The sequence below is a fragment of the Xenopus tropicalis genome, chromosome 8 (genome assembly GCF_000004195.4).
Source record: "Xenopus tropicalis strain Nigerian chromosome 8, UCB_Xtro_10.0, whole genome shotgun sequence".
NCBI lineage: Eukaryota > Metazoa > Chordata > Amphibia > Anura > Pipidae > Xenopus > Xenopus tropicalis.
In genome coordinates, this window is record NC_030684.2 from 70,005,381 (window position 1) to 70,025,050 (window position 19,670).

Consider the following 19,670-nt stretch of genomic DNA (forward strand, 5'->3'; position numbering starts at 1 on the left):
TTTGCAGTCCCTCATTCTGTACTGCAAGCCGCAGCCATTCATTAACCCATTCTCTCCACACCAGTGCACTTCTTGCACTGGTATGGAGAGGGGGTGTTAATTGGCTGGGGCAAACAAGTTTACTGTAGGTGAGGTAGTGACACTTGTTGGGTACAAAGATTAAAGGCTAGAATGCAAGGGTTAGAATGGAGATTAGTGAAATAGCTGTGAGCTGACAGCTTGGAGAGTCTTGAACAACAGTACCGACTTTGCGTTATCCCTACAGCATCTACAGTAGGGGTACACCAAATCCGTAATTTAGGATTTTTCCAAATACCGCAAAAGATTCCACACATCTGAAACCTAAATGACATATTCAAATTTGATAAAAAAATAAAAGGACAACTAGTGTGAACATAAAAGTTTTACATTTAAATGTCCAGAGCTTTAAAGGATAAGAAACCCATTATATGATGTTTCCCCTTCTGAATAGGTGCTATAAAACATATATCTAAAATGCCCCTGCAGCTTTAGCAAAAAGCTTTATGAAAAAGACATCACTTCTGCTGATTCTCTGGGCCCCCCACTTGGGCTTGGTGTGTACATGCAACTAACGGTACATAAGCAAAATTGCATGGTTTTCCAAGTGATTATGTGTTTGGGGAGCAGTGGGCTGGATGTTAGTTTATAAGTTGGGGACTTTTCTTGTCACAAATCCAATGGCTGGCGGAATTTGAATAAAAAATGCTAGGAATGGTTTAGCGCTTCCCTTATCTATAGTAAAGCATTCACTATAACTCTTTGCTCTTTTACAATTGTGCTTTTCAGGTTTGGTCACCAGATGCAAAAATGAAATACCTTTCTCACCTCTCCAACCTTTAAAATAGGTGTTTGGCCTTTTTTGAATCTGTAGTTTTACCATAAAACAACATTTTGCAGTATCTCTCAGCATTTTACAAGAAAGGAAGAGATGATAAGTTCTATCTTTCAAATGAAAAGTCACTGACATTTACGGAATTGTAACAACAGAGTAAATAGACACCTGCAGTAGAGGGAGCCCAGCACCTACCTACAATGCCCATGCCACCAAATGCGTAGGTGTGGGGGAGATCCTGCATTCCTTCTATGGTGAATGGGGACCAAGGATATGTTTTTCTGGGGGGCTACAACTGCTACTGGCAGCAATACTTCTCATTTGTTTTGCTAACATACTGCAACAAGAGTGTCACCAACTAAGATTTTTGCTACTTAATGGTGTCATTTACATTATTTGAGTTAAAGGTTACTCTATTTCGACCAACGAGACAAAGTCTGAATAACAATTGCAGTGCAGTGTGCAATCATTAAATCAGCGTAATTGCACCCGCCTGCCAGGTTGCACGGGATCAATCAAAATCTTGCACATGGGCATTTTTGTGAATCAGGTGCAAGATGTGACTTACATTTTCAGAGTGAGGCCCTTCTGGTTAATGAATAGAAGTGGTGTCAAAAACAGTAATGGTTTGGAATCCACTTGGCACAAGTCTGTGGTGGCTATTGATTCAACCCACTGTGGGAACCAAGGGTTTACCTCCACATACAAGCTGCTGGTAATTCAGAATTCTAACACTCAATATAAGCATTTCTGCACAAGTCATCAATTATTTCTTAAGGTGACAGGTCTCCTAAATTTTTTTTTAAGTAGCCTTAATTAATGGTGCACTAAATTACAGGTCCTGAGTTTTCTAGATAATAGATCCCATACCTGTATTTAAACTCGATCAGCGCATTCAAACTGGTAGTATACAAAAGCCTCTATTCTTTGGAATGAATTTATATTACTGAAAAAAAACCTCTTACCTGTAAAGTAGGAGCGGCCATCACATAGTTGGCTACTCAGATGGAAACTCAAAGCCAATGCTAAATATAGGTTCTTATAAAGAGCAGCTTGTTAAGCATAAAGGTATTTGTATAAACATTTGCATATCATTGTAGGACTCCAGGTATGAGATTAGTACACCAAATATTTTATTTTAGCTACTGGTCAACAAAAGAATGAGTTCATAGGAAAATTCCTTTATCCGGCCTGCTTTTATCAGCACATTCACTTGTGTATACCTACATCTACTCTTGTATGGGATTATTAACATGTCGTTAGCACATTCTCTTTATATACTGCTAGTGCAATTTTTAAATTGATTTTAGTGATTATTTAAATCTGGACCCCCTATTACAGTATTTAACCTGTACCAGATATCCAATTGCATTGATATGAGCCGTCTCTATTTTTTGCCCAGAAAAAATCTTACTCTAGAGGCACAAATGTATTTATCTAATAATGGTATCACCCCATAAAACCATGCTAGTGATGTATTTTGGGAGCCGTAGTTTTGCTATGTCGGAGGGTCAAATTTAACAGATACTGGGATCATTTGCAATTCAGCATTACCAGCCTATCAGTGGTAATATAAGAAACTGCTGATATTATACAATATCAGTGTGGCCCTCTAGTTTAGTCATACACCTGCAAGCAAGCCTCAAGTTGTCTGATCTTTCCCTAAACTTCCAAAAAGTAATAAAGTTTAATGTGATAAGTTTAATTACGAGATTTTCTTTCAATATTATGAACAAAATATGCTACCCTAGGCCAGTGTTTTTCAACCTTTTTTGGGCAAAGGCACACTTGTTTCATGAAAAAAATCACGAGGCACACCACCATTAGAAAATGTTAAAAAATTTAACTCTGTGCCCAGCAGCAGTGCCCCCCTAGTACACTGGTGCCCAGCAGCAGTGCCCCCCTAGTACATTGGTGCCAAGAGCAGTGCCCCCCTAGTACATTGGTGCCCAGCAGCAGTGCCCCCCAGTACATTGGTGCCAAAAGCCAGCCCCCCTAGTACATTGGTGCCCAGCAGCAGTGCCCCCATAAGTCAGTGTGCCCCGTGGCCCCCTCTAATACATTGGTGCCCAGCAGCATTTTACTCTTCGGCGGCTTCAGCAGCATCTTCCCCTCACGCGCGCCGCCTCTGCACTTCTGCCTACACGCGACCGCACACAGGCCCTTTTATAACGTTGCGCCCCGTGCGTACTGACGTCACCCGTACACACGGGGCGCAACCAATGACAGGGCCCGGATTTTTTTTTTAAAGTAAAAATTGCGGCCCTGCCTACGGCACACCAGGCAACATCTCGCGGCACACTAGTGTGCCGCGGAACAGCGGTTGAAAAACGCTGCCCTAGGCAACACAGCCATGCTGCATGGTGATGATGTTGGGCAGTGTGGAGAGTCGAGGCAGTAAAAGGACCAGGTACAGCGAGTAGTGATCAAGGGCCTAGACAAGGGGTAGGCACATAGAAGAAGTAGTTACCTAGTGCTACCCTCCAACCATTGAGCCCTAGACAAGTGCCTCTTCTGCCTACCCCTAGTTCAGGCCCTGGCTGTAGATTATTTGTTATGGGTTACTGGTACAAACTTTGTGATTTTCCTGACCATACCCCTATATGTGGTAAAAGGCAAAACGTTTGCTCAGGTCCTGTAACCAATAATATGTTTCCCTGGAGGACTAGTAACTGCTACCTGCTGATTGGTTACTACAGGTGACAAGACCTCTAGCAAACTTTGCAGCTTTTATTATATAACCCCCTAGTGCTTGGTGATCACTCAGATTCAAAAAATTCTTTTTAAAAATTGTGTCTTTTGCCTTTTGACTGTTCTATTGTAGACACCTCTGTAAAGTGACCTTTCAGCCTGTAAGAAATCATTTGACTTATCTTGCATATTACAAAGCAGCTACCCATGAGAAAGTACATATTGCATTGTATTTTTAGGACTAAGGCCTTAGTTACATATGGGCATTTATCACAGTCTTTTTGATAGGAGAGATTAACAGGATTCAATGGAAATATATTTGAGTTCATTCAGCTGAATTGGAATATCTTTCTGAAAAACGATTGAATTTCATATGTAAATTAGCCTTAAAGTGATAGTAAAACATATTAATATTTTGCATAGTAAAATAAATAATTGTAAATGTCCGGCCCAAGCACTCGGGGGAGTGGAGGACACAAGCAGCCGGGCAGGTGGAGGGAGGGTGGATAGAAGGAGGCCTGGGTAGGTGCATGCCGACATTGTTACACCACTGTATGAAAAGTATTGTGAGAAACTGAGAACTGATTTATGAAATATCGGACTGTTGGATCCTTAACATTTCCCTGAAGGTCAAAAATTTTTAACTGAATTGACACATTTATCAAATTCGATACCTGGTTGAAACTGTTCTAAGCAGTCAAACACTGGAGCAGTAAAATTTACCAACCATTATTAATCAGGCCCTGAGTTGCAATTGGAAGATGTCTGACTGCAACACTGTTTTAATAGTACATGTAGTGAGAAGGAGCAGGGCTTTAGTTCCATGGGGGAAAAGGCCAGTGTTTAACTAGGATGAACTTTAACTAACAAGAGATAAAGAATAAACACAAACAATAGGAAATTCCATCTGCACATAGGACTAGTCATACTGTGAGGAAAGACATGGAAAATATGTCAGAGAAGACAAATAGAATCCAGGCTTCAACACTTTAAATATTTATACATGCTCACAAGAAAATGCAGTAAGAAGCCCTTGAGAAAAAAACCTTCTACTCCACAACTTAAGCTAAGCAGAAAAGTAAAAAAAAATCACTATCAGTTCCCATTGAGTGGAATAAGACAAGCCCAGCTCCAAGCACCACTTTTTTCTTCCCAAAATATCTCAGGAAACCTATTGGAAGGTGGCATGGGGCACACCTGTATTAAAAGGGGCATAGATTTGTGGGAGGAGGGGGTTGATGGATGTTTTTTTTTTTAACTTAACTTACTATGTTACTTACTATGTTACCTGTACTGGCTGTAAAACACCAGTAAGATATGCCCCATGCTTGAGTGGCCTATTGCCCTCTACCTTTCACCAATAAAAATGTTACTGAATACAAATCATTTTCATTATTTTGCCTGGCCGAACCAAATCCAAAGCCTAAATATCATAGTACCCAGACCGCTTGATGATGATTTAGCTAATGCCTATAATGGCACACAATAAGTAAATACCATTCCGTAGTGATGCCAAGTTGCCAGGCAGCTGTTGCTTTGGGCTGTAGTCATATCACAAGCAGATACCCATGCTTCTTGTGCCCAAAGGGTTTTTATGTTTTTTTATTGAAAACATTACAAGAAAAGGTTAATATATGTATAAATATATAATATAATATAATATAATAACTCAGACCGACATGCCGGCCAAAGGTAAAGGGAATAAGGTCTCTAGTTCAAATCCTGCTTTTGGGTAGAATGATGGTGATGTTGTTGTGTAACATACTTCCCAACATTTTGAAAAGTGAAAAGAGGGACAAAAAGAAATGCTGCCCGAAGCGGGGTGAAAATTGTTTGACCCAATTGCCCAATTTTGCTACCACACCCCCTACATACCACTCCCATTTGACTAAATTTGGCAGGTTATTTAAAGTTTGAACACATTTCTGGGAGTTTGGGGGGTCTTGTTTTATGTGTTATTACAGTTTTGCTGAAAAGGGTGAAATTGCCCTTTAAGCTGCAAGTCTCAGTTCCCCCAAGAGACCTGTTTAGCTTTTTAGTTACAATTGTATCTCAGTGCAGGGGGGGCTTTTTAACTTTATGTGCTCTCTGCCAAAAGCCCACTTATTTAAATAAAAGTGCAGGTGACGCTCATTAGGGCTCTGGCACACGGGAGATTAGTCGCCCGCGGCAAAACTCCCTGTTCGCGGATGACTAATCTCCCCGAGTTGCCTTCCCCCTGCTATCCCACCGGCGAACGTGTAAGTCGCCGGTGGGATGGCAGACGCGGCGGCGCGATTAGTCGCCCGCGAACAGGGAGTTTTGCCGCGGGCGACTAATCTCCCCGTGTGCCAGAGCCCTTAAGATTTCTGGGCTCTCTGCCAAAAGCTACTTTTAATTGAATTAGTGAAACAATGTATCTAAGTGCAGGTATAACTTGTCAACTTTCTGGGCTCTCTGCCAAAAGCTTCTTTTAATTAAATTTGTATCTTTTTTAGCTTCAGTGCAGGAGATCAAAGAGTAATGAGAGACTTTTCAGTAAGAATCCAGGACTGCGGGTTGAGCTGTCAAAAGAGGGACTGTCCTGCGAAAATTGGGACAGTTGGAAGGTATGAAGTAAACTCTTGCTGACTTTGTACTAATAAATCTGTAACTGGCAACATATAAGGAGATTTTCATTTGTTCCTGAAATGCAGTATAATAATTCAGAGCAACCAGTATCATATTTCAAGTTGGAGTGTTGAGAAAGACAGAAAAAAGAATCTTGCCAAGTCTTATACCAGCTTAAATGTAATCAATACTTGGCCCTCTGTCAGGTTCTTGGTGGGGTTGAACTGTAGAAGCCAATAGTGGATTAGAATGTGTCGACTTTTTTGCCCTGTGAGACTTTTTTGTTGCGCGCGACATGCAGCAATTTTTTTCGCATTGAATTTTTGCGCCCGTTTTGAGACATTTATTATATGCACCTCTAAGTAGATATTATTTTGAAGGCGTTTGAAAGTGAGAGGTCTTAGTAAGTGATGAACATACAGGACAGGGTATCTCTGTAGGGTTCTACCAAGCAATGTGTTAGGCACTAGCAGGAAAGCAACACTCTCTAGTTATACAGTTCTGACCAGAACCCTCCCTTCACATATTTACACTGTAAATCAAAACTGCAATTATCTGTCTTGCAAAGTTGATGGGTGTGTTTTCCAGCTCATATTTGCTGATGGTGGAGACCATGATATCTTGAGGAAGAAAAAGAAAATTTACATGAGAGAAGAAAGACATTTCTTTTTAGAGAAATGCCAAAAGACAGGGCATTTGGTACCACGCCTCCAGCCTTGCTAAACACACTGAAATCATTGGGGCAACAAAACTAGAAATCACCCAGTGTGCCATTACTCTTAAGGTACCATAAGATCATTCAAAGGTCAAGAAGGCACAATTAACTTATTAATTCTAGGAAATGCCTACCTATTGTGCATATCCTTTCTCCTTATAGGAAATAAATGGTTACTGGCTCTGTTTTTAAAGCATTAAATGTTTGACCCACATACTGCTTTGGCAACTCCACAAATGATTAAATACACAAGAAATTGTGTATTACAGTTTTTATATCACCTGCCATTTTATAAATGGTCAAAGGAGCCCTGCACAAACTTAACTAAATGACAACACAAAAATGGAAATTGTATATTCTATAACAATGAGAGAACAAAGGGTTAATTTACTAACAGTGGTGCTAATTTGCACCAGTCCCACTACAAATACCAGTGAATTGCATAATGCTTTCATTTTTTAAACTGGTGGTTGGTTGCACTGGTGCAATGTAGCATGCTAGTAACTTGAAAACCCCATGACCCTAGGAAGAAGTAATAGGCAGTGTATGAATCCCACACTCAGGTTATGTAAAACCAAAGTAGCTTATTTTATTTTACTGCAAATAATAGCCTAGACACAAGTTACTTCTTTCTAATGTAACTGGCATAACCTCCCACCAGAAGGGCCCTTACATACATGGCGCACCTAGATTTTTAATACTTCTGGTCTACAGACCTGTAAAACACATGAGCAAACAAATCACTGTTAGAGGAAACTCTTTGCAATAGTAATGGTAGTGATTATCTATAGTAAGTAAATTACTAAAAAACCCAAAACAGAACAGCTCTCTGCCCCATTTTTCAACATTGTACAATTTTAAGTTATTAACTCCACTGGGTATTGTTCAGTTTGCAATGGTAAAATATATTACTGGTTATAAGCAATGCTAATCTTTAAAGCAGAATCATATCTTCAGATCTAAGTACAGAGAGAATGTGTTTTTGTGATAAAATTAGACATGGCTAGACTATTATTAGCTTGTGTGTACAAGGAGAAAAGCTGGGTGTTAACTGAGTTCTACATATATTTGCTCTGTGCTTCCAAAGACAGAATTCCCAGACTAAATCCAGGATTGGTATATCCATAATGGCTAGTGGTGACCAAATTTTTCCACCAGGCATGGTTTTGTAGCAAATTTCCGCATATCGTGTTGCAAAACTTCAAAAAAGGCATGGCCATGCCAAAATAGGCGCAATTGTGTCAATAATGGGTGGGGCCACATCAAAAAGTGTGGTCGTCCCAAAAAAGACACCGTGTCAAAATAAGTACGTTCGTGTCAAAATAGGAACGGTCATGTCAAAAAAGGCAGCAGTCGGGTAAAAAAAAGTTGTATGTCGAAAAAAGTTGTGCGCTGCAAAAAAAAACGCACGGCACCCACGTTTCTCAAGTTTTACGCCATCACTAATAATGACTAATCATTCAGGACAGGGCTAAACTGGGAGACAGGAGAGAATAAACATTTGGACAATGTTTTTCAAAGTTTAAGGACAACCACGTCTGTGATATTTCATTGTGATACAGCTTATATACACACACATGAAAATCCTTGCCCATTATATTGGACATAGGAATTTGGCAAACTCATTCCTATATCTTATATTTTTAGCCCCCAAGTTTGGCAGATAAAATGATAAATGCATCTTTCTTTCAGGTGCATTCAAACTCATTCCAGTGGCAAAGAGCATAGAAAATCATAAACATTAAAAGAGTTGTTCACCTTTGAGTTAATTTTTAGTGTGATGCAGAGCAGACGTTGCCAGCCTTTCTTAAAGGGACAGTAACACCAAAAAATGAAAGTGTCTTAAAGTATTTAAAATATAATGTACTGTTGCCCTGCATTGGTAAAACTGGTGTTTTTGCTACAGAAACCCTACTATAGTTTATATAAATAAGCTGCTATGTAGCCATGGGGGCAGCTATTCAAGCTGGAAAAAATGAGAAAAGTCACAGGTTACATAGCATATAACAGATAAAACACCATTGCACTCTACAGAGTATATCTGTTATCTGCAGCGTACCCTGTGCATTTTCTGCTTTGAATGGCTGCCCCCAGGGCTATACAGCAGCTTGTTTAGATAAACTATAGTAAAGGCTTTGAAGCAAAGGCACCAGTTCTACAGTGCAGGGCAACAGTACATTATATTATAGTCACTCTTATACACTTACATTTTTTAGTGTTACAGTACCTTTAAGGTGGCCATACATGCACTGAATATTGGATATTGGTCGTCTCGTCGATCGGGTGGGACAAAAGATTTTGAATGGCGCCTGAAAAAAATCTGCGTTTAGGGCTGAATCATCAGGTGGAGGTAGAATGCCTTTTGTTTCTACCTCTATATCTCATGATTCAGCTCTGAACGTCAGTGGAGGGAACGAAGTCAGGAATTCAAAAATAACTACCTGGTTTGGGGGCAATGAGAGCAACATCCAAGGGGTTGGTGACATGTTACTCCTGAGCCACTGGTTGGGGATCACTTATGTAGAGAGTAATATTCTAAGACAATTTGCAATTCTATAACCACCCCTTTAAGTGAAGATAAGCAAACATCATAAGTGTAGTGAGATTGCTCCTTAATATTTGGAATCAAAGCCTAACTGTGCATATGAACAATAGACAGAGGGGTTACAATATCAGACATAGACCATATGGCTCATGGAGAGCCCCGGAGAGTTCAGCGCCCAGTGTAATCCATATTGATGGCCTAATTCAATAGTTGTTCATCAAACAGATAATCTTTCTAACTTTTTGGCCTGGACTTTCTAGTTATGCCTTTGAGGATGGGGCTAACTATTGTCTTCCCTAATTAGGAAACTAATTTCCAGCACAGCTAAAATAACTTATTCCAGGGATGGCTAACACTTTACCCCCCAGCTGTTTTCAACTGGTACCAGATGAGGCTGACTGCATTTCTACTTTTCATGAGGTTCCCTTGAATGTATTAAATGCTATGTGACAACAGGAATTGGTTGGCCTATAACTTGTCCATGTAAAAAGGATAAGAAAACATCCTAATGCAGTTGGATAGTGATTGTGACACAACTAACAATAATCAGATGCAGCTTCAGGTACAGCGCCCCTTCTGATGCTGCCATGTAGCAATTACCTTTATTAAATACTAATCAGCCTTACATAGTAACATAGTAGGTTGGGTTGAAAAAAGACATACGTCCATCAAGTTCAACCATAATGCCTATACCTAACCTGCCTAACTACAAGTTGATCCAGAGGAAGGCAAAAAACCCCATCTGAAACCTCTCTAATTTGCCTCAGAGGGGAAAAAATTCCTTCCTGACTCCAAGATGGCAATCGGACCAGTCCCTGGATCAACTTGTACTAAGAGCTATCTCCCATACCCTGTATTCCCTCACTTGTACTGAGAGCTATCTCCCATAACCGTGTATTCCCTCACTTGCTAAGAATCCATCCAGCCCCTTCTTAAAGCTATATAATGTATCAGCCAGCACGACTGATTCGGGGAGGGAATTCCACAACTTCACAGCTCTCACTGTAAAAAATCCTTTCCGAATATTTAAATGGAACCTCCCTTCTTCTAAACGGAGTGGGTGCCCTCGTGTCCGTTGGAAGGACCTACTGGTAAATAAAACATTAGAGAGGTTATTATATGATCCCCTTATATATTTATACATAGTTATCATGTCACCTCTTAAGCGCCTCTTCTCCAGTGTAAACAGACCCAACTTGGCCAGTCTTTCTTCATAACTGAGACTTTCCATACCCTTTACCAGCTTAGTTGCCCTTCTATTACATTGCCCTTATATTACATGTATATTCTATATACACAGTACTGTATATACTCGAGTATAAGCCGATCCGAATATAAGCCAAGGTACCTAATTTTACCTAAGAAAACTGGAAAAACGTATTGACTCGAGTATAGGGTAGGAAATGCAGCTGCTACTGCTAAGTTTCAGTAATCAAAATAAATACCAATAAAATTACATTAATTGAGGCATCAGTGGGGTATGTTTTTAAATATTTATTTACAAGGAAAACAGTAAACTAGCTCTGTAAGTGACGTTCAACAAAAACAATTGTTTTATCAACAATGATACCTTAAGCTTAGCTCAATGATACCCCCTTAGCTCAATCAGCAACCAAGCTAAAACACAAAGAGTTAAAATCCTTCAAAACAATATATAGTTTATATAGAATATAAAGTGCAATGTCTAGTGCAGAATGGGACAGGTGAGGATAGTAGATGAAGCAACTGGAGATTAAAAAGTTGCAGCCAGAGTCTATAGAAGGATGCCTGTAGGTAGAGCATAGAGAGAAGGGGACAGTTCAGGCATAAAGATTAAAAAAACGTGGGACAGCAAACTAATGGGGCAAACCGACTCGAGTATAAGCCGAGGGTGACCTTTTCCAGTACATTTTGAGTGCTGAAAAACTAGGCTTATACTCAAGTATATACATTGTCGGTCCCTAAGCTCAGTAACTGACAGCCGCACAGAGCATGTACAGTGAATCAGCAGAAAAGAAGATGGGGAGCTACTGGGGCATTTTTGGAGGCACAGATCTTCCCTGCTAAAGGGCTGTGGTTGCCTTGGGCTGGTACAGAAGCCCAAAACATAATGAACAACATTTCTAGCCTATTTCTTTAGTTAGGCTTTAGTTCTCCTGTAATATACTGAGTTCTCTGAGAACTGATAATAAATCTTGGAAAATATAAGTAAGAAAACAGCTTGAGAAGGGTGGGACTAAGTGATTAGGGCACGTCTGACTCTGCTTGGCAGGACTAATTCTCTGCTTTCCCATACCACTGAAACTACAAATGCTAGTGAAGCTCATAAAACAAGACATGGCACAGTGGAAAAAAAGCAGTAGATCTTTGAATAAACACGTTAACATTCCTTGTAGGAAGCTTTAGAATTACCCCCTCATGAACAGGTATGTAAACTCTATTTTCCAGAGAGGATGAAAGGCAACAGTTCAGTCACAGAGTGGAGGAATGCATGAGGTATCAGTTGAGGCACCAAAAAGAGGTAATGCTACTGACATTCCTAACTGTAACTATGTGTCTAAATTACACTTTTTGTGTGCTTTCCTTTTTCACTTTGCATTTCTGAATGTCAGACCAAGTGATGTGATGGGTTCTGTAACAGCAACTCATAGTGAAACTATCAAATGCCATTTATGGTCAACACTTTTGGTATCACCTCCTACAAACTAATGAACCCATTGGATTTTTGGCATACACCTAAGGCTGTAAAACATTTTTAATGTTTAGAATGTTTTAAATATTTTTAATGTTTAGAATGTTTTTTTTAGTCTAATTAAGACCGCTGGGGAGGGGGAACTATGATACAACAACCACGCAGTCTGAGACCCCCTGTCACACAGGCCCACATACCACAGACAGAAACTGCTTTCAGCAGCAAATACATTTAAAAATTACTAAATCCATTGATAATTTGTATTTAAGGTATATTGGCATTTTACATTATTATAGAGTGTAAGCCAATATCACCAGTGATGTTACTCATAGAAAACAAAAGCAAAGATCTGATTGGTGACATTGGCTTACACACTATAATAAATATGCCCCTAAATGTATTTATTCAAACCACCTTAAATTGCTCTTCATATTTTTTTTAAAACCCAGATAAAGTTAGGTGTCCAGTCTCAGGACCCAAGCTCTAAGGATGCAGCACCTAGTTACATGCTCTTCTCGGAGACTGCAGGCTTTCACTAGTAAGGGCTTTACTTTGTACCCACAGCCAATAAATACATTTAAAAAAATGTTTTCTGTACACTTCTATGCATCTTTGGGATAATATTATAATATAATATAAATAATAATATAACCCCATTATCTAGAAAGCTCAGAATTATGGGAAGACCATTTGTTATTGAGTCCATTTTTGAAAAATTAGAATTATTTGCTTAAAATAATTTCCTCTTTCTCTGTAATAACACAGTACCGTGTACTTGGTGGTAACTAACCTGCATGAATCCAAATTGGTGGCAAAACAATCCTATTGGGTTTATTTACTCTTTAAATGATTTTAAGCAGACTTAAGGTATGGAGATCCAAATCAAGGAAAGATCCCTTATCCAGAAAACTCCATGCCCCAAGCATTCTTATGAATACATTCCATAGCTGTAAGATATCAAGCCCTGCAATAAAATGGGCAAAATAATTTCTGACATTATTAATATTCAGGAGTGAAGAACAAGATGCTGTTTGACTAGACTCTCCTACCCACAGCTGGAGGGCTACGGTCCTTTATTTTCAGATGAAAGCAGCACAAGCCCCAATGTTCCACTAAGCAACTTCATTAACTGTCAGGCAATGGAAAAGCCTTTCCCTAGTATGAATGATTAACGGGTAATAACTATTCTTTTATCACTAAAAGACAAAGAACCAGGTTTTAACCTTTGTCTGAAATATGCCTCACAGATATTTCCACATACTTTAAAAATATAAGAAAAGAAACCAAATAACAATTATTTTCTGTTTGCCCTCTTGTATTGCTTGTCTATACATTCAGCAGCCCATATCTCATCTCACATTATTACTACCATTCCCTTTAATGAGCCTTAACACGCACAAAAGACAAAATAAAAAATTGATGAGAGAGAGACTCGCTGCCCTGGTGCATTGTGGGAAAACACTTATCTCCCAGGGAGCTGATGACAAATGACAAACACTATGAACTAAAATCCTAGGCTTGTAAGGCCATTGGCTCCTGAATGCTGCTCACTATCACTAGATGTTTCCATAAATATATAAAGCGATAAATATCAAACATTGGCCACATTTGACTTTTATTTTCAAAATATTCAGGGTTCCTGAAGATAGGAGTGCATTAAGCAAGGTCAAGCAAGCATTATGCAGTGGTTTTCCTTAGAAAGATCACTGTGATAGACCTTACTGTATATGATTCAACAACAGGCCATATAGGAGAATTAAGGACATACAAAAAATTCTTTAAGGTTCTTTATGGTGCAGAAGTTTGTTTGACGAACTGATGGGCTCATTCACTGATGCACTTGTGGCTTGAGCTTCTGTATCCAATCCAATAGCAAATACCATTTCTGATAAATGAGAACTAGATTGGTCCCACCCATGATATTTTGCTATTCTACTCAGTTTCACATTTGTATACAAGGCTGGGGAAGATGTAACTCTGTAATACTGTCCCTGAATCACCTATCAAATAGCCACCTCTCGGCTAACAGGCAACAACAGTGATGATAACAGCATCTAAGATACGGCTGTGGGATTCAGCAGTTAGATTTGGGCAACATGGCAACAGTTAAGTAAGGTATAAAGCAACAGGGTATGATGGCAGAAAATATCATTTTATAGATCTGTTGTTACAATACCCAGTACCCTCTAAAAGCCAGAGGGTCACATGTTAGACAGTCAATCCTACTATACATAAATAGTGGTGGCCCTGCAAAGTCTATTTCAGCTGTACCCCATCAGTGCATCCCCCCCCCATCAGTCTGAGCTTTCAGAAGGAGCCAGAGCTACACATTAGAACTGCTTTCAGGTAACCTATTGTTTCTCCTACTCCCATGTAACTGGGGGAGTCCCCACAGTTGTGCTTGAACAGGGTAGTTTCTCTCAAAAAGTAGCAGTCTTTTAGTGCTTTAATGACTGAGATTCATAAGGACAAAGCGACCCTGGCTGTTTTGACCACTGCTCCTTGGAGAGAGACCAAAACCCCTACTACTTGCTACTGGTTACTTCCCCTTCAGTGGTAGCAGTGGTCAGTACGAAGGGACATTAGGTTATTCTATCCCTATATATCTGTTCACCTGCCTTGACAACGTGCACTTCTAGACATAGCTTAAATATATATATAAAGAAAACAGAAATCTATTATTACAGAAGTAATAATTACAACCCGAGCCACACACAGGGAATGGATTTGATGGCAACAAGATGGTACATATTTTGACAACATGTTAATTATATTACATCATTTGTCATGCTTCTCCCTCCCAATGGGGCCTCCACCCAAAACTGATTATTGTATAATAAAAGACAAAGTATATTGGGAAGTTGCTGAGAATAACATTAACACCTAAGTCATTATATTGCTGCTAGCTGTATCTTTGCAAGCTATTTACTTTATATAAGCTCAGTAATAGATTCATGACACATGAAGCATATTCCCCCCAAACCCAGGCAAGGAGCTTTGCCAGTGGTGCTTCTCTGCTGGCTGAAGAACACTGCTTAAACTAAACTCCATGTGCCATGAACCTTAGCGCATAATTCACTGCATGTGTATTGTATTTTAGCATTAATCATTCAGATCAATATTTACAAGCACTTCATATTCCATTTTCTAAATGTTTATGTAGGATTCCAGAGTCAAGGTAAGCAATTAGGCATTTCCCTATGCTATGGATCCCCAACCCTTTTTACCTGTGAGCCGAATTTAAATGTAAAAAAGAGTGGGGGAGCAATACAAGCATGCAAACAGTTCCTGGGGGTGCCAAGTAAAGCTTTTGGGTGCGTGTATTGCAAGTCGGCGAGGTGACCGATATCGCAGAAGACTGCGGAGTAACATGGTGAGTAACATGTTGCTCCCGAGCCACTTGTTAGGGATCACTGCCCTATGATCAGATAAAGGGATGCTTCATACATACACATTAAAATAAGCTGGCTGCACTGGTTGCTCTGAATGAAATCAGCAAAGCCCAGCAACTTTATTTGGTGTCCCCAAGCCTGGAATGGGATTAAAAATGGGCCCTGGCATCAGGGCCAAAACGGGGGGTAGGCAGAAGAGGCAGCTGCCTAGGGCGCATCGATTAGGGGGCACCAGGCAGGATCCTCTCCTGCCTAGTCCTTTTTCTTAGTCATTGCCCCCACCGCTAATGACAAGCACACGGGAGGGGGGGCTTGGTGGCCGACCAAGTTGCCTAGGGCCCGCCCCTGCCTGGCATTTAAGTACATAGGGGCTCAAACAGCCCAATTAGTGTAGCCGCCTCTCCTGCACGGAAACTCCATGCAGGAAGGTGGGGAGACTGGCCAACTGATGCACCAATCTTGGAGAATCCTGCCTGGTTTTCTGAATTGGGAAAACCGGGCAGGCAGTTTTGACCTTCTGTGAATTAGAATGGCAGGTATAGGCACCATCGATTCGAATCGACAGAAAATTTGAACCCTGCGTATGGGCCTTCATTTGTGCCCATACACGGGCAGATAAGCTGCCAAATCTGTCTAAAGGACCGATATTGGCAGCTAGAATTGGCCTGTGTATGGGCACCTTAAGAGGCAGCAATTGTTCTCTGTATTCAGCATGGACAAACATATAACTTCAGACATTGCTAGGGAGACATTATATGGCCCAGCACTAGTGACACAAAAACTACTCTTGAAAATATTACTGTACATTAAAAGTTCCCTATAGGTCATGTTGATCATTTTTCACTGATAGGGCTGCTTTTGTAAGTAATTGTTACTTGATGTTCCTAAACCTGACTGTTTTGCCAACCTGACTGTCAGTTATAGCTTCTAATGCTAACCGACTCCTGCAGCATAAATATGGCTGCCCCTCATAGAGGAACATGGGGATCAGATAGATAATATAGAAGTATGGTGCAAATATTTTAAGACAAAATTATAGATAGCATGCAAAGCCAATGTTATGATAGTAGTAAAAAAAAATTCTAATGTCAGTATCTCTTTAACCTGCAGTGGGATGTTTGTTTGTCATTCTGCACCAGCGCCAGATTAGATTCAAATCATGATGTCATACAGAGAGCTCTATAGAGACATAGCCCTTGGGCAAACTGGGGGCCAAAAACCTCCTTGTGGATGTAGAGGGCCACATCCACACTAGCAGGCCTCCAGAACAGCCTTAAAATACCCTACTAAGCACTAGCATTGGCGATACTCACACCACAGGAAGTTTCTTTTTTGGAGAGCTTCACAATAACTATAATCTAGCTAATTACTTCACACATTTAATTGATATGGGAACTGTAAAGTACAATTACATATTACTATGTTATATATATATCACACAAAGGAGGGGAGGACTGTTAAAGATTCGCCTGCAATCATAATGATGGAGTCCTCCTCCCAAATTTTTACAATTTCTTGTCTCTCTCCCTTCATGTACCTATTAACCCCTTTTGACACTCTATTTAACCCCTTTTTTACTCCCTTAAACCACCTCCTCCCCTTCTCTATACCCTCCTCATTTCCCCACACTGCCAATTCCTTGCTGTCTAATTAACTCCTTCCTTTTCTCTACACATGTCATATCATGACTTTTTTCATCTGTTAACCCCTTATTTTCCCTCCCTTACAACCAGCTACTGAATGTTATTGTTTTAGAAACCCAATAACTGTTGGAATCACAGATTTCCAGAAAGCAGTTCAGGAAATCAGAAATTAAGCACATAAAGAATTATTTGCAGCAATAAACCCGCATATAGCCTGACACGGATTTTGAAAATCTGCTAGCAATATTACAGACTACAGAAAGAACATGATCCTATTGCATTTTCACCCAGTCACAGGATAGGTACTGCCCAAAGCAGCAGTTTACTGTAAGTTAGAATGGGGGTCCGCTGAGTGCGCAGGGTGGTAACTGGCAAGTTGAGTGGAGAGAGCAGGGTGCTGAGTAACTTTGGTGGGGAGGGACAGCTGTGGGTGCTGTGGGTGCTGAGGAGGAGAGCAGAGAAGCTCACAGCAGTGTGAATGCAGCATTGCAGTTCTATATGGAAAAACAATGCGATTTGCTCGGAGGATACTGCAGGGGACACCAATAGTCTGTGCTGGGAAAAGGCAGGGAAGTAGGAGACAGCACTTACTTTCCAGGGCAGTGTCCAGGAGGGCAGCAGCCTGCTGCAGGCTATAGTACTTCTCCATTTCCACCGCAGAGATCCTGAAAGTATCCGGGGATGCCATGATGGCTGGGTCACTGGACAGATCGCACACAGCAGGAGGCAGCGGGGAGTCAGAGCCGGGCCGCCCATATGTTGTGCCGCAGCAAAGGGTCACCCCAAGCCCCAGCCAAGAGATGAGAGAAGGCGATCACCCACGGCAGGGCACCCAGCTGCCAACTGGAGGCTAAACGCTACACTGGCTCTGGGCTTCTGTGAATGGGAGATGTGGGCTCAGTGGGCGGAATAAGCTTTCAGTAGGCACCGCCCACTCACACTTGTGGCTTATGTCCCAACTCGTACTAACTACTTACCCTGAAATATGAGAAAAATCCTGGCACAAACTAGTTACCCTGCAACCGATATGATCCCTGATACACATGTAATGGATAGGATCCCTGGCACAAACTAGTTACCCAGAAAATAATAGGATCTCTGGCACAAACTAGTTACCCAACAAAGAATAGGATCCCTGGCACAAACTAGTTACCCAGCAAATAATAGGATCTCTGGCACAAACTAGTTACCCAACAAAGAATAGGATCCCTGGCACAAACTAGTTACCCAGCAAAGAATAGGATCTCTGGCACAAACTAGTTACCCAGCAAAGAATAGGATCTCTGGCACAAACTAGTTACCCTGAAATGGATAGTATCCCTGGCACAAACTAGTTACCCTGAAATGGATAGCATCCCTGGCACAAATGAGTTACCCTGAAATGGATAGCATCCCTGGCACAAACTAGTTACCCAGTAAAGAATAGCATCCCTGGCACAAACTTGTTACCGAGTAAAGAATAGAATCTCTGGCACAAACTAGTTACCCAGTAAAGAATAGCATCCCTGGCACAAACTAGTTACCCAGTAAAGAATAGCATCCCTGGCACAAACTAGTTACCCAGTAAAGAATAGAATCTCTGGCACAAACTAGTTAAAGAATAGCATCCCTGGCACAAACTAGTCACCCAGCAAAGAATAGCATCTCTGGCACAAACTAGTTACCCTGAAATTGATATGAACCCCTGGCACAAACTAGTTATCCTGAAATGGATAGAATCTCTGGCACAAACTAGTTACCCTGAAATGGATAGTATCCCTGGCACAAACTAGTTACCCTGAAATGGATAGTATCCCTGGCACAAACTAGTTACCCTGAAATGGATAGCATCCCTGGCACAAACTAGTTACCCTGAAATGGATAGCATCCCTGGCACAAACTAGTTACCCAGTAAAGAATAGCATCCCTGGCACAAACTAGTTACCCAGTAAAGAATAGAATCTCTGGCACAAACTAGTTACCCAGCAAAGAATAGCATCTCTGGCACAAACTAGTTACCCTGAAATGGATATGAATCCCTGGCACAAACTAGTTACCCTGAAATGGATAGTATCCCTGGCACAAACTAGTTACCCAGCAAAGAATAGGATCTCTGCACAAACTAGTTACTCAGCAAAGAATAGGATCTCTGGCACAAACTAGTTACCCTGAAATGGATAGCATCCCTGGCACAAACTAGTTACCCAGTAAAGAATAGCATCCCTGGCACAAACTAGTTACCCTGAAATGGATAGCATCCCTGGCACAAACTAGTTACCCTGAAATGGATAGTATCCCTGGCACAAACTAGTCACCCAGCAAAGAATAGCATCTCTGGCACAAACTAGTTACCCTGAAATTGATATGAACCCCTGGCACAAACTAGTTATCCTGAAATGGATAGAATCTCTGGCACAAACTAGTTACCCTGAAATGGATAGTATCCCTGGCACAAACTAGTTACCCTGAAATGGATAGTATCCCTGGCACAAACTAGTTACCCAGCAAAGAATAGCATCTCTGGCACAAACTAGTTACCCTGAAATGGATAGTATCCCTGGCACAAACTAGTTACCCTGAAATGGATAGTAT

The 19,670-nt window shown here is 40.7% G+C and overlaps 1 protein-coding gene across 2 annotated transcripts in view; it reads right to left on the reverse strand.

Moving 5' to 3' along the window:
- Positions 1-17,972, reverse strand: part of mcf2 (MCF.2 cell line derived transforming sequence) — an 80,190-nt gene extending 62,218 nt beyond the window's left edge. For both annotated transcript variants that reach the window (XM_031891319.1, XM_031891320.1), the window contains exon 1: positions 17,691-17,972. In XM_031891319.1, coding sequence (XP_031747179.1) covers positions 17,691-17,787 — 97 coding nt within the window. In that variant the 5' untranslated portion in view covers positions 17,788-17,972. The remainder of the gene's footprint in view (positions 1-17,690) is intronic.
- Positions 17,973-19,670: the final 1,698 nt, after the last annotated feature.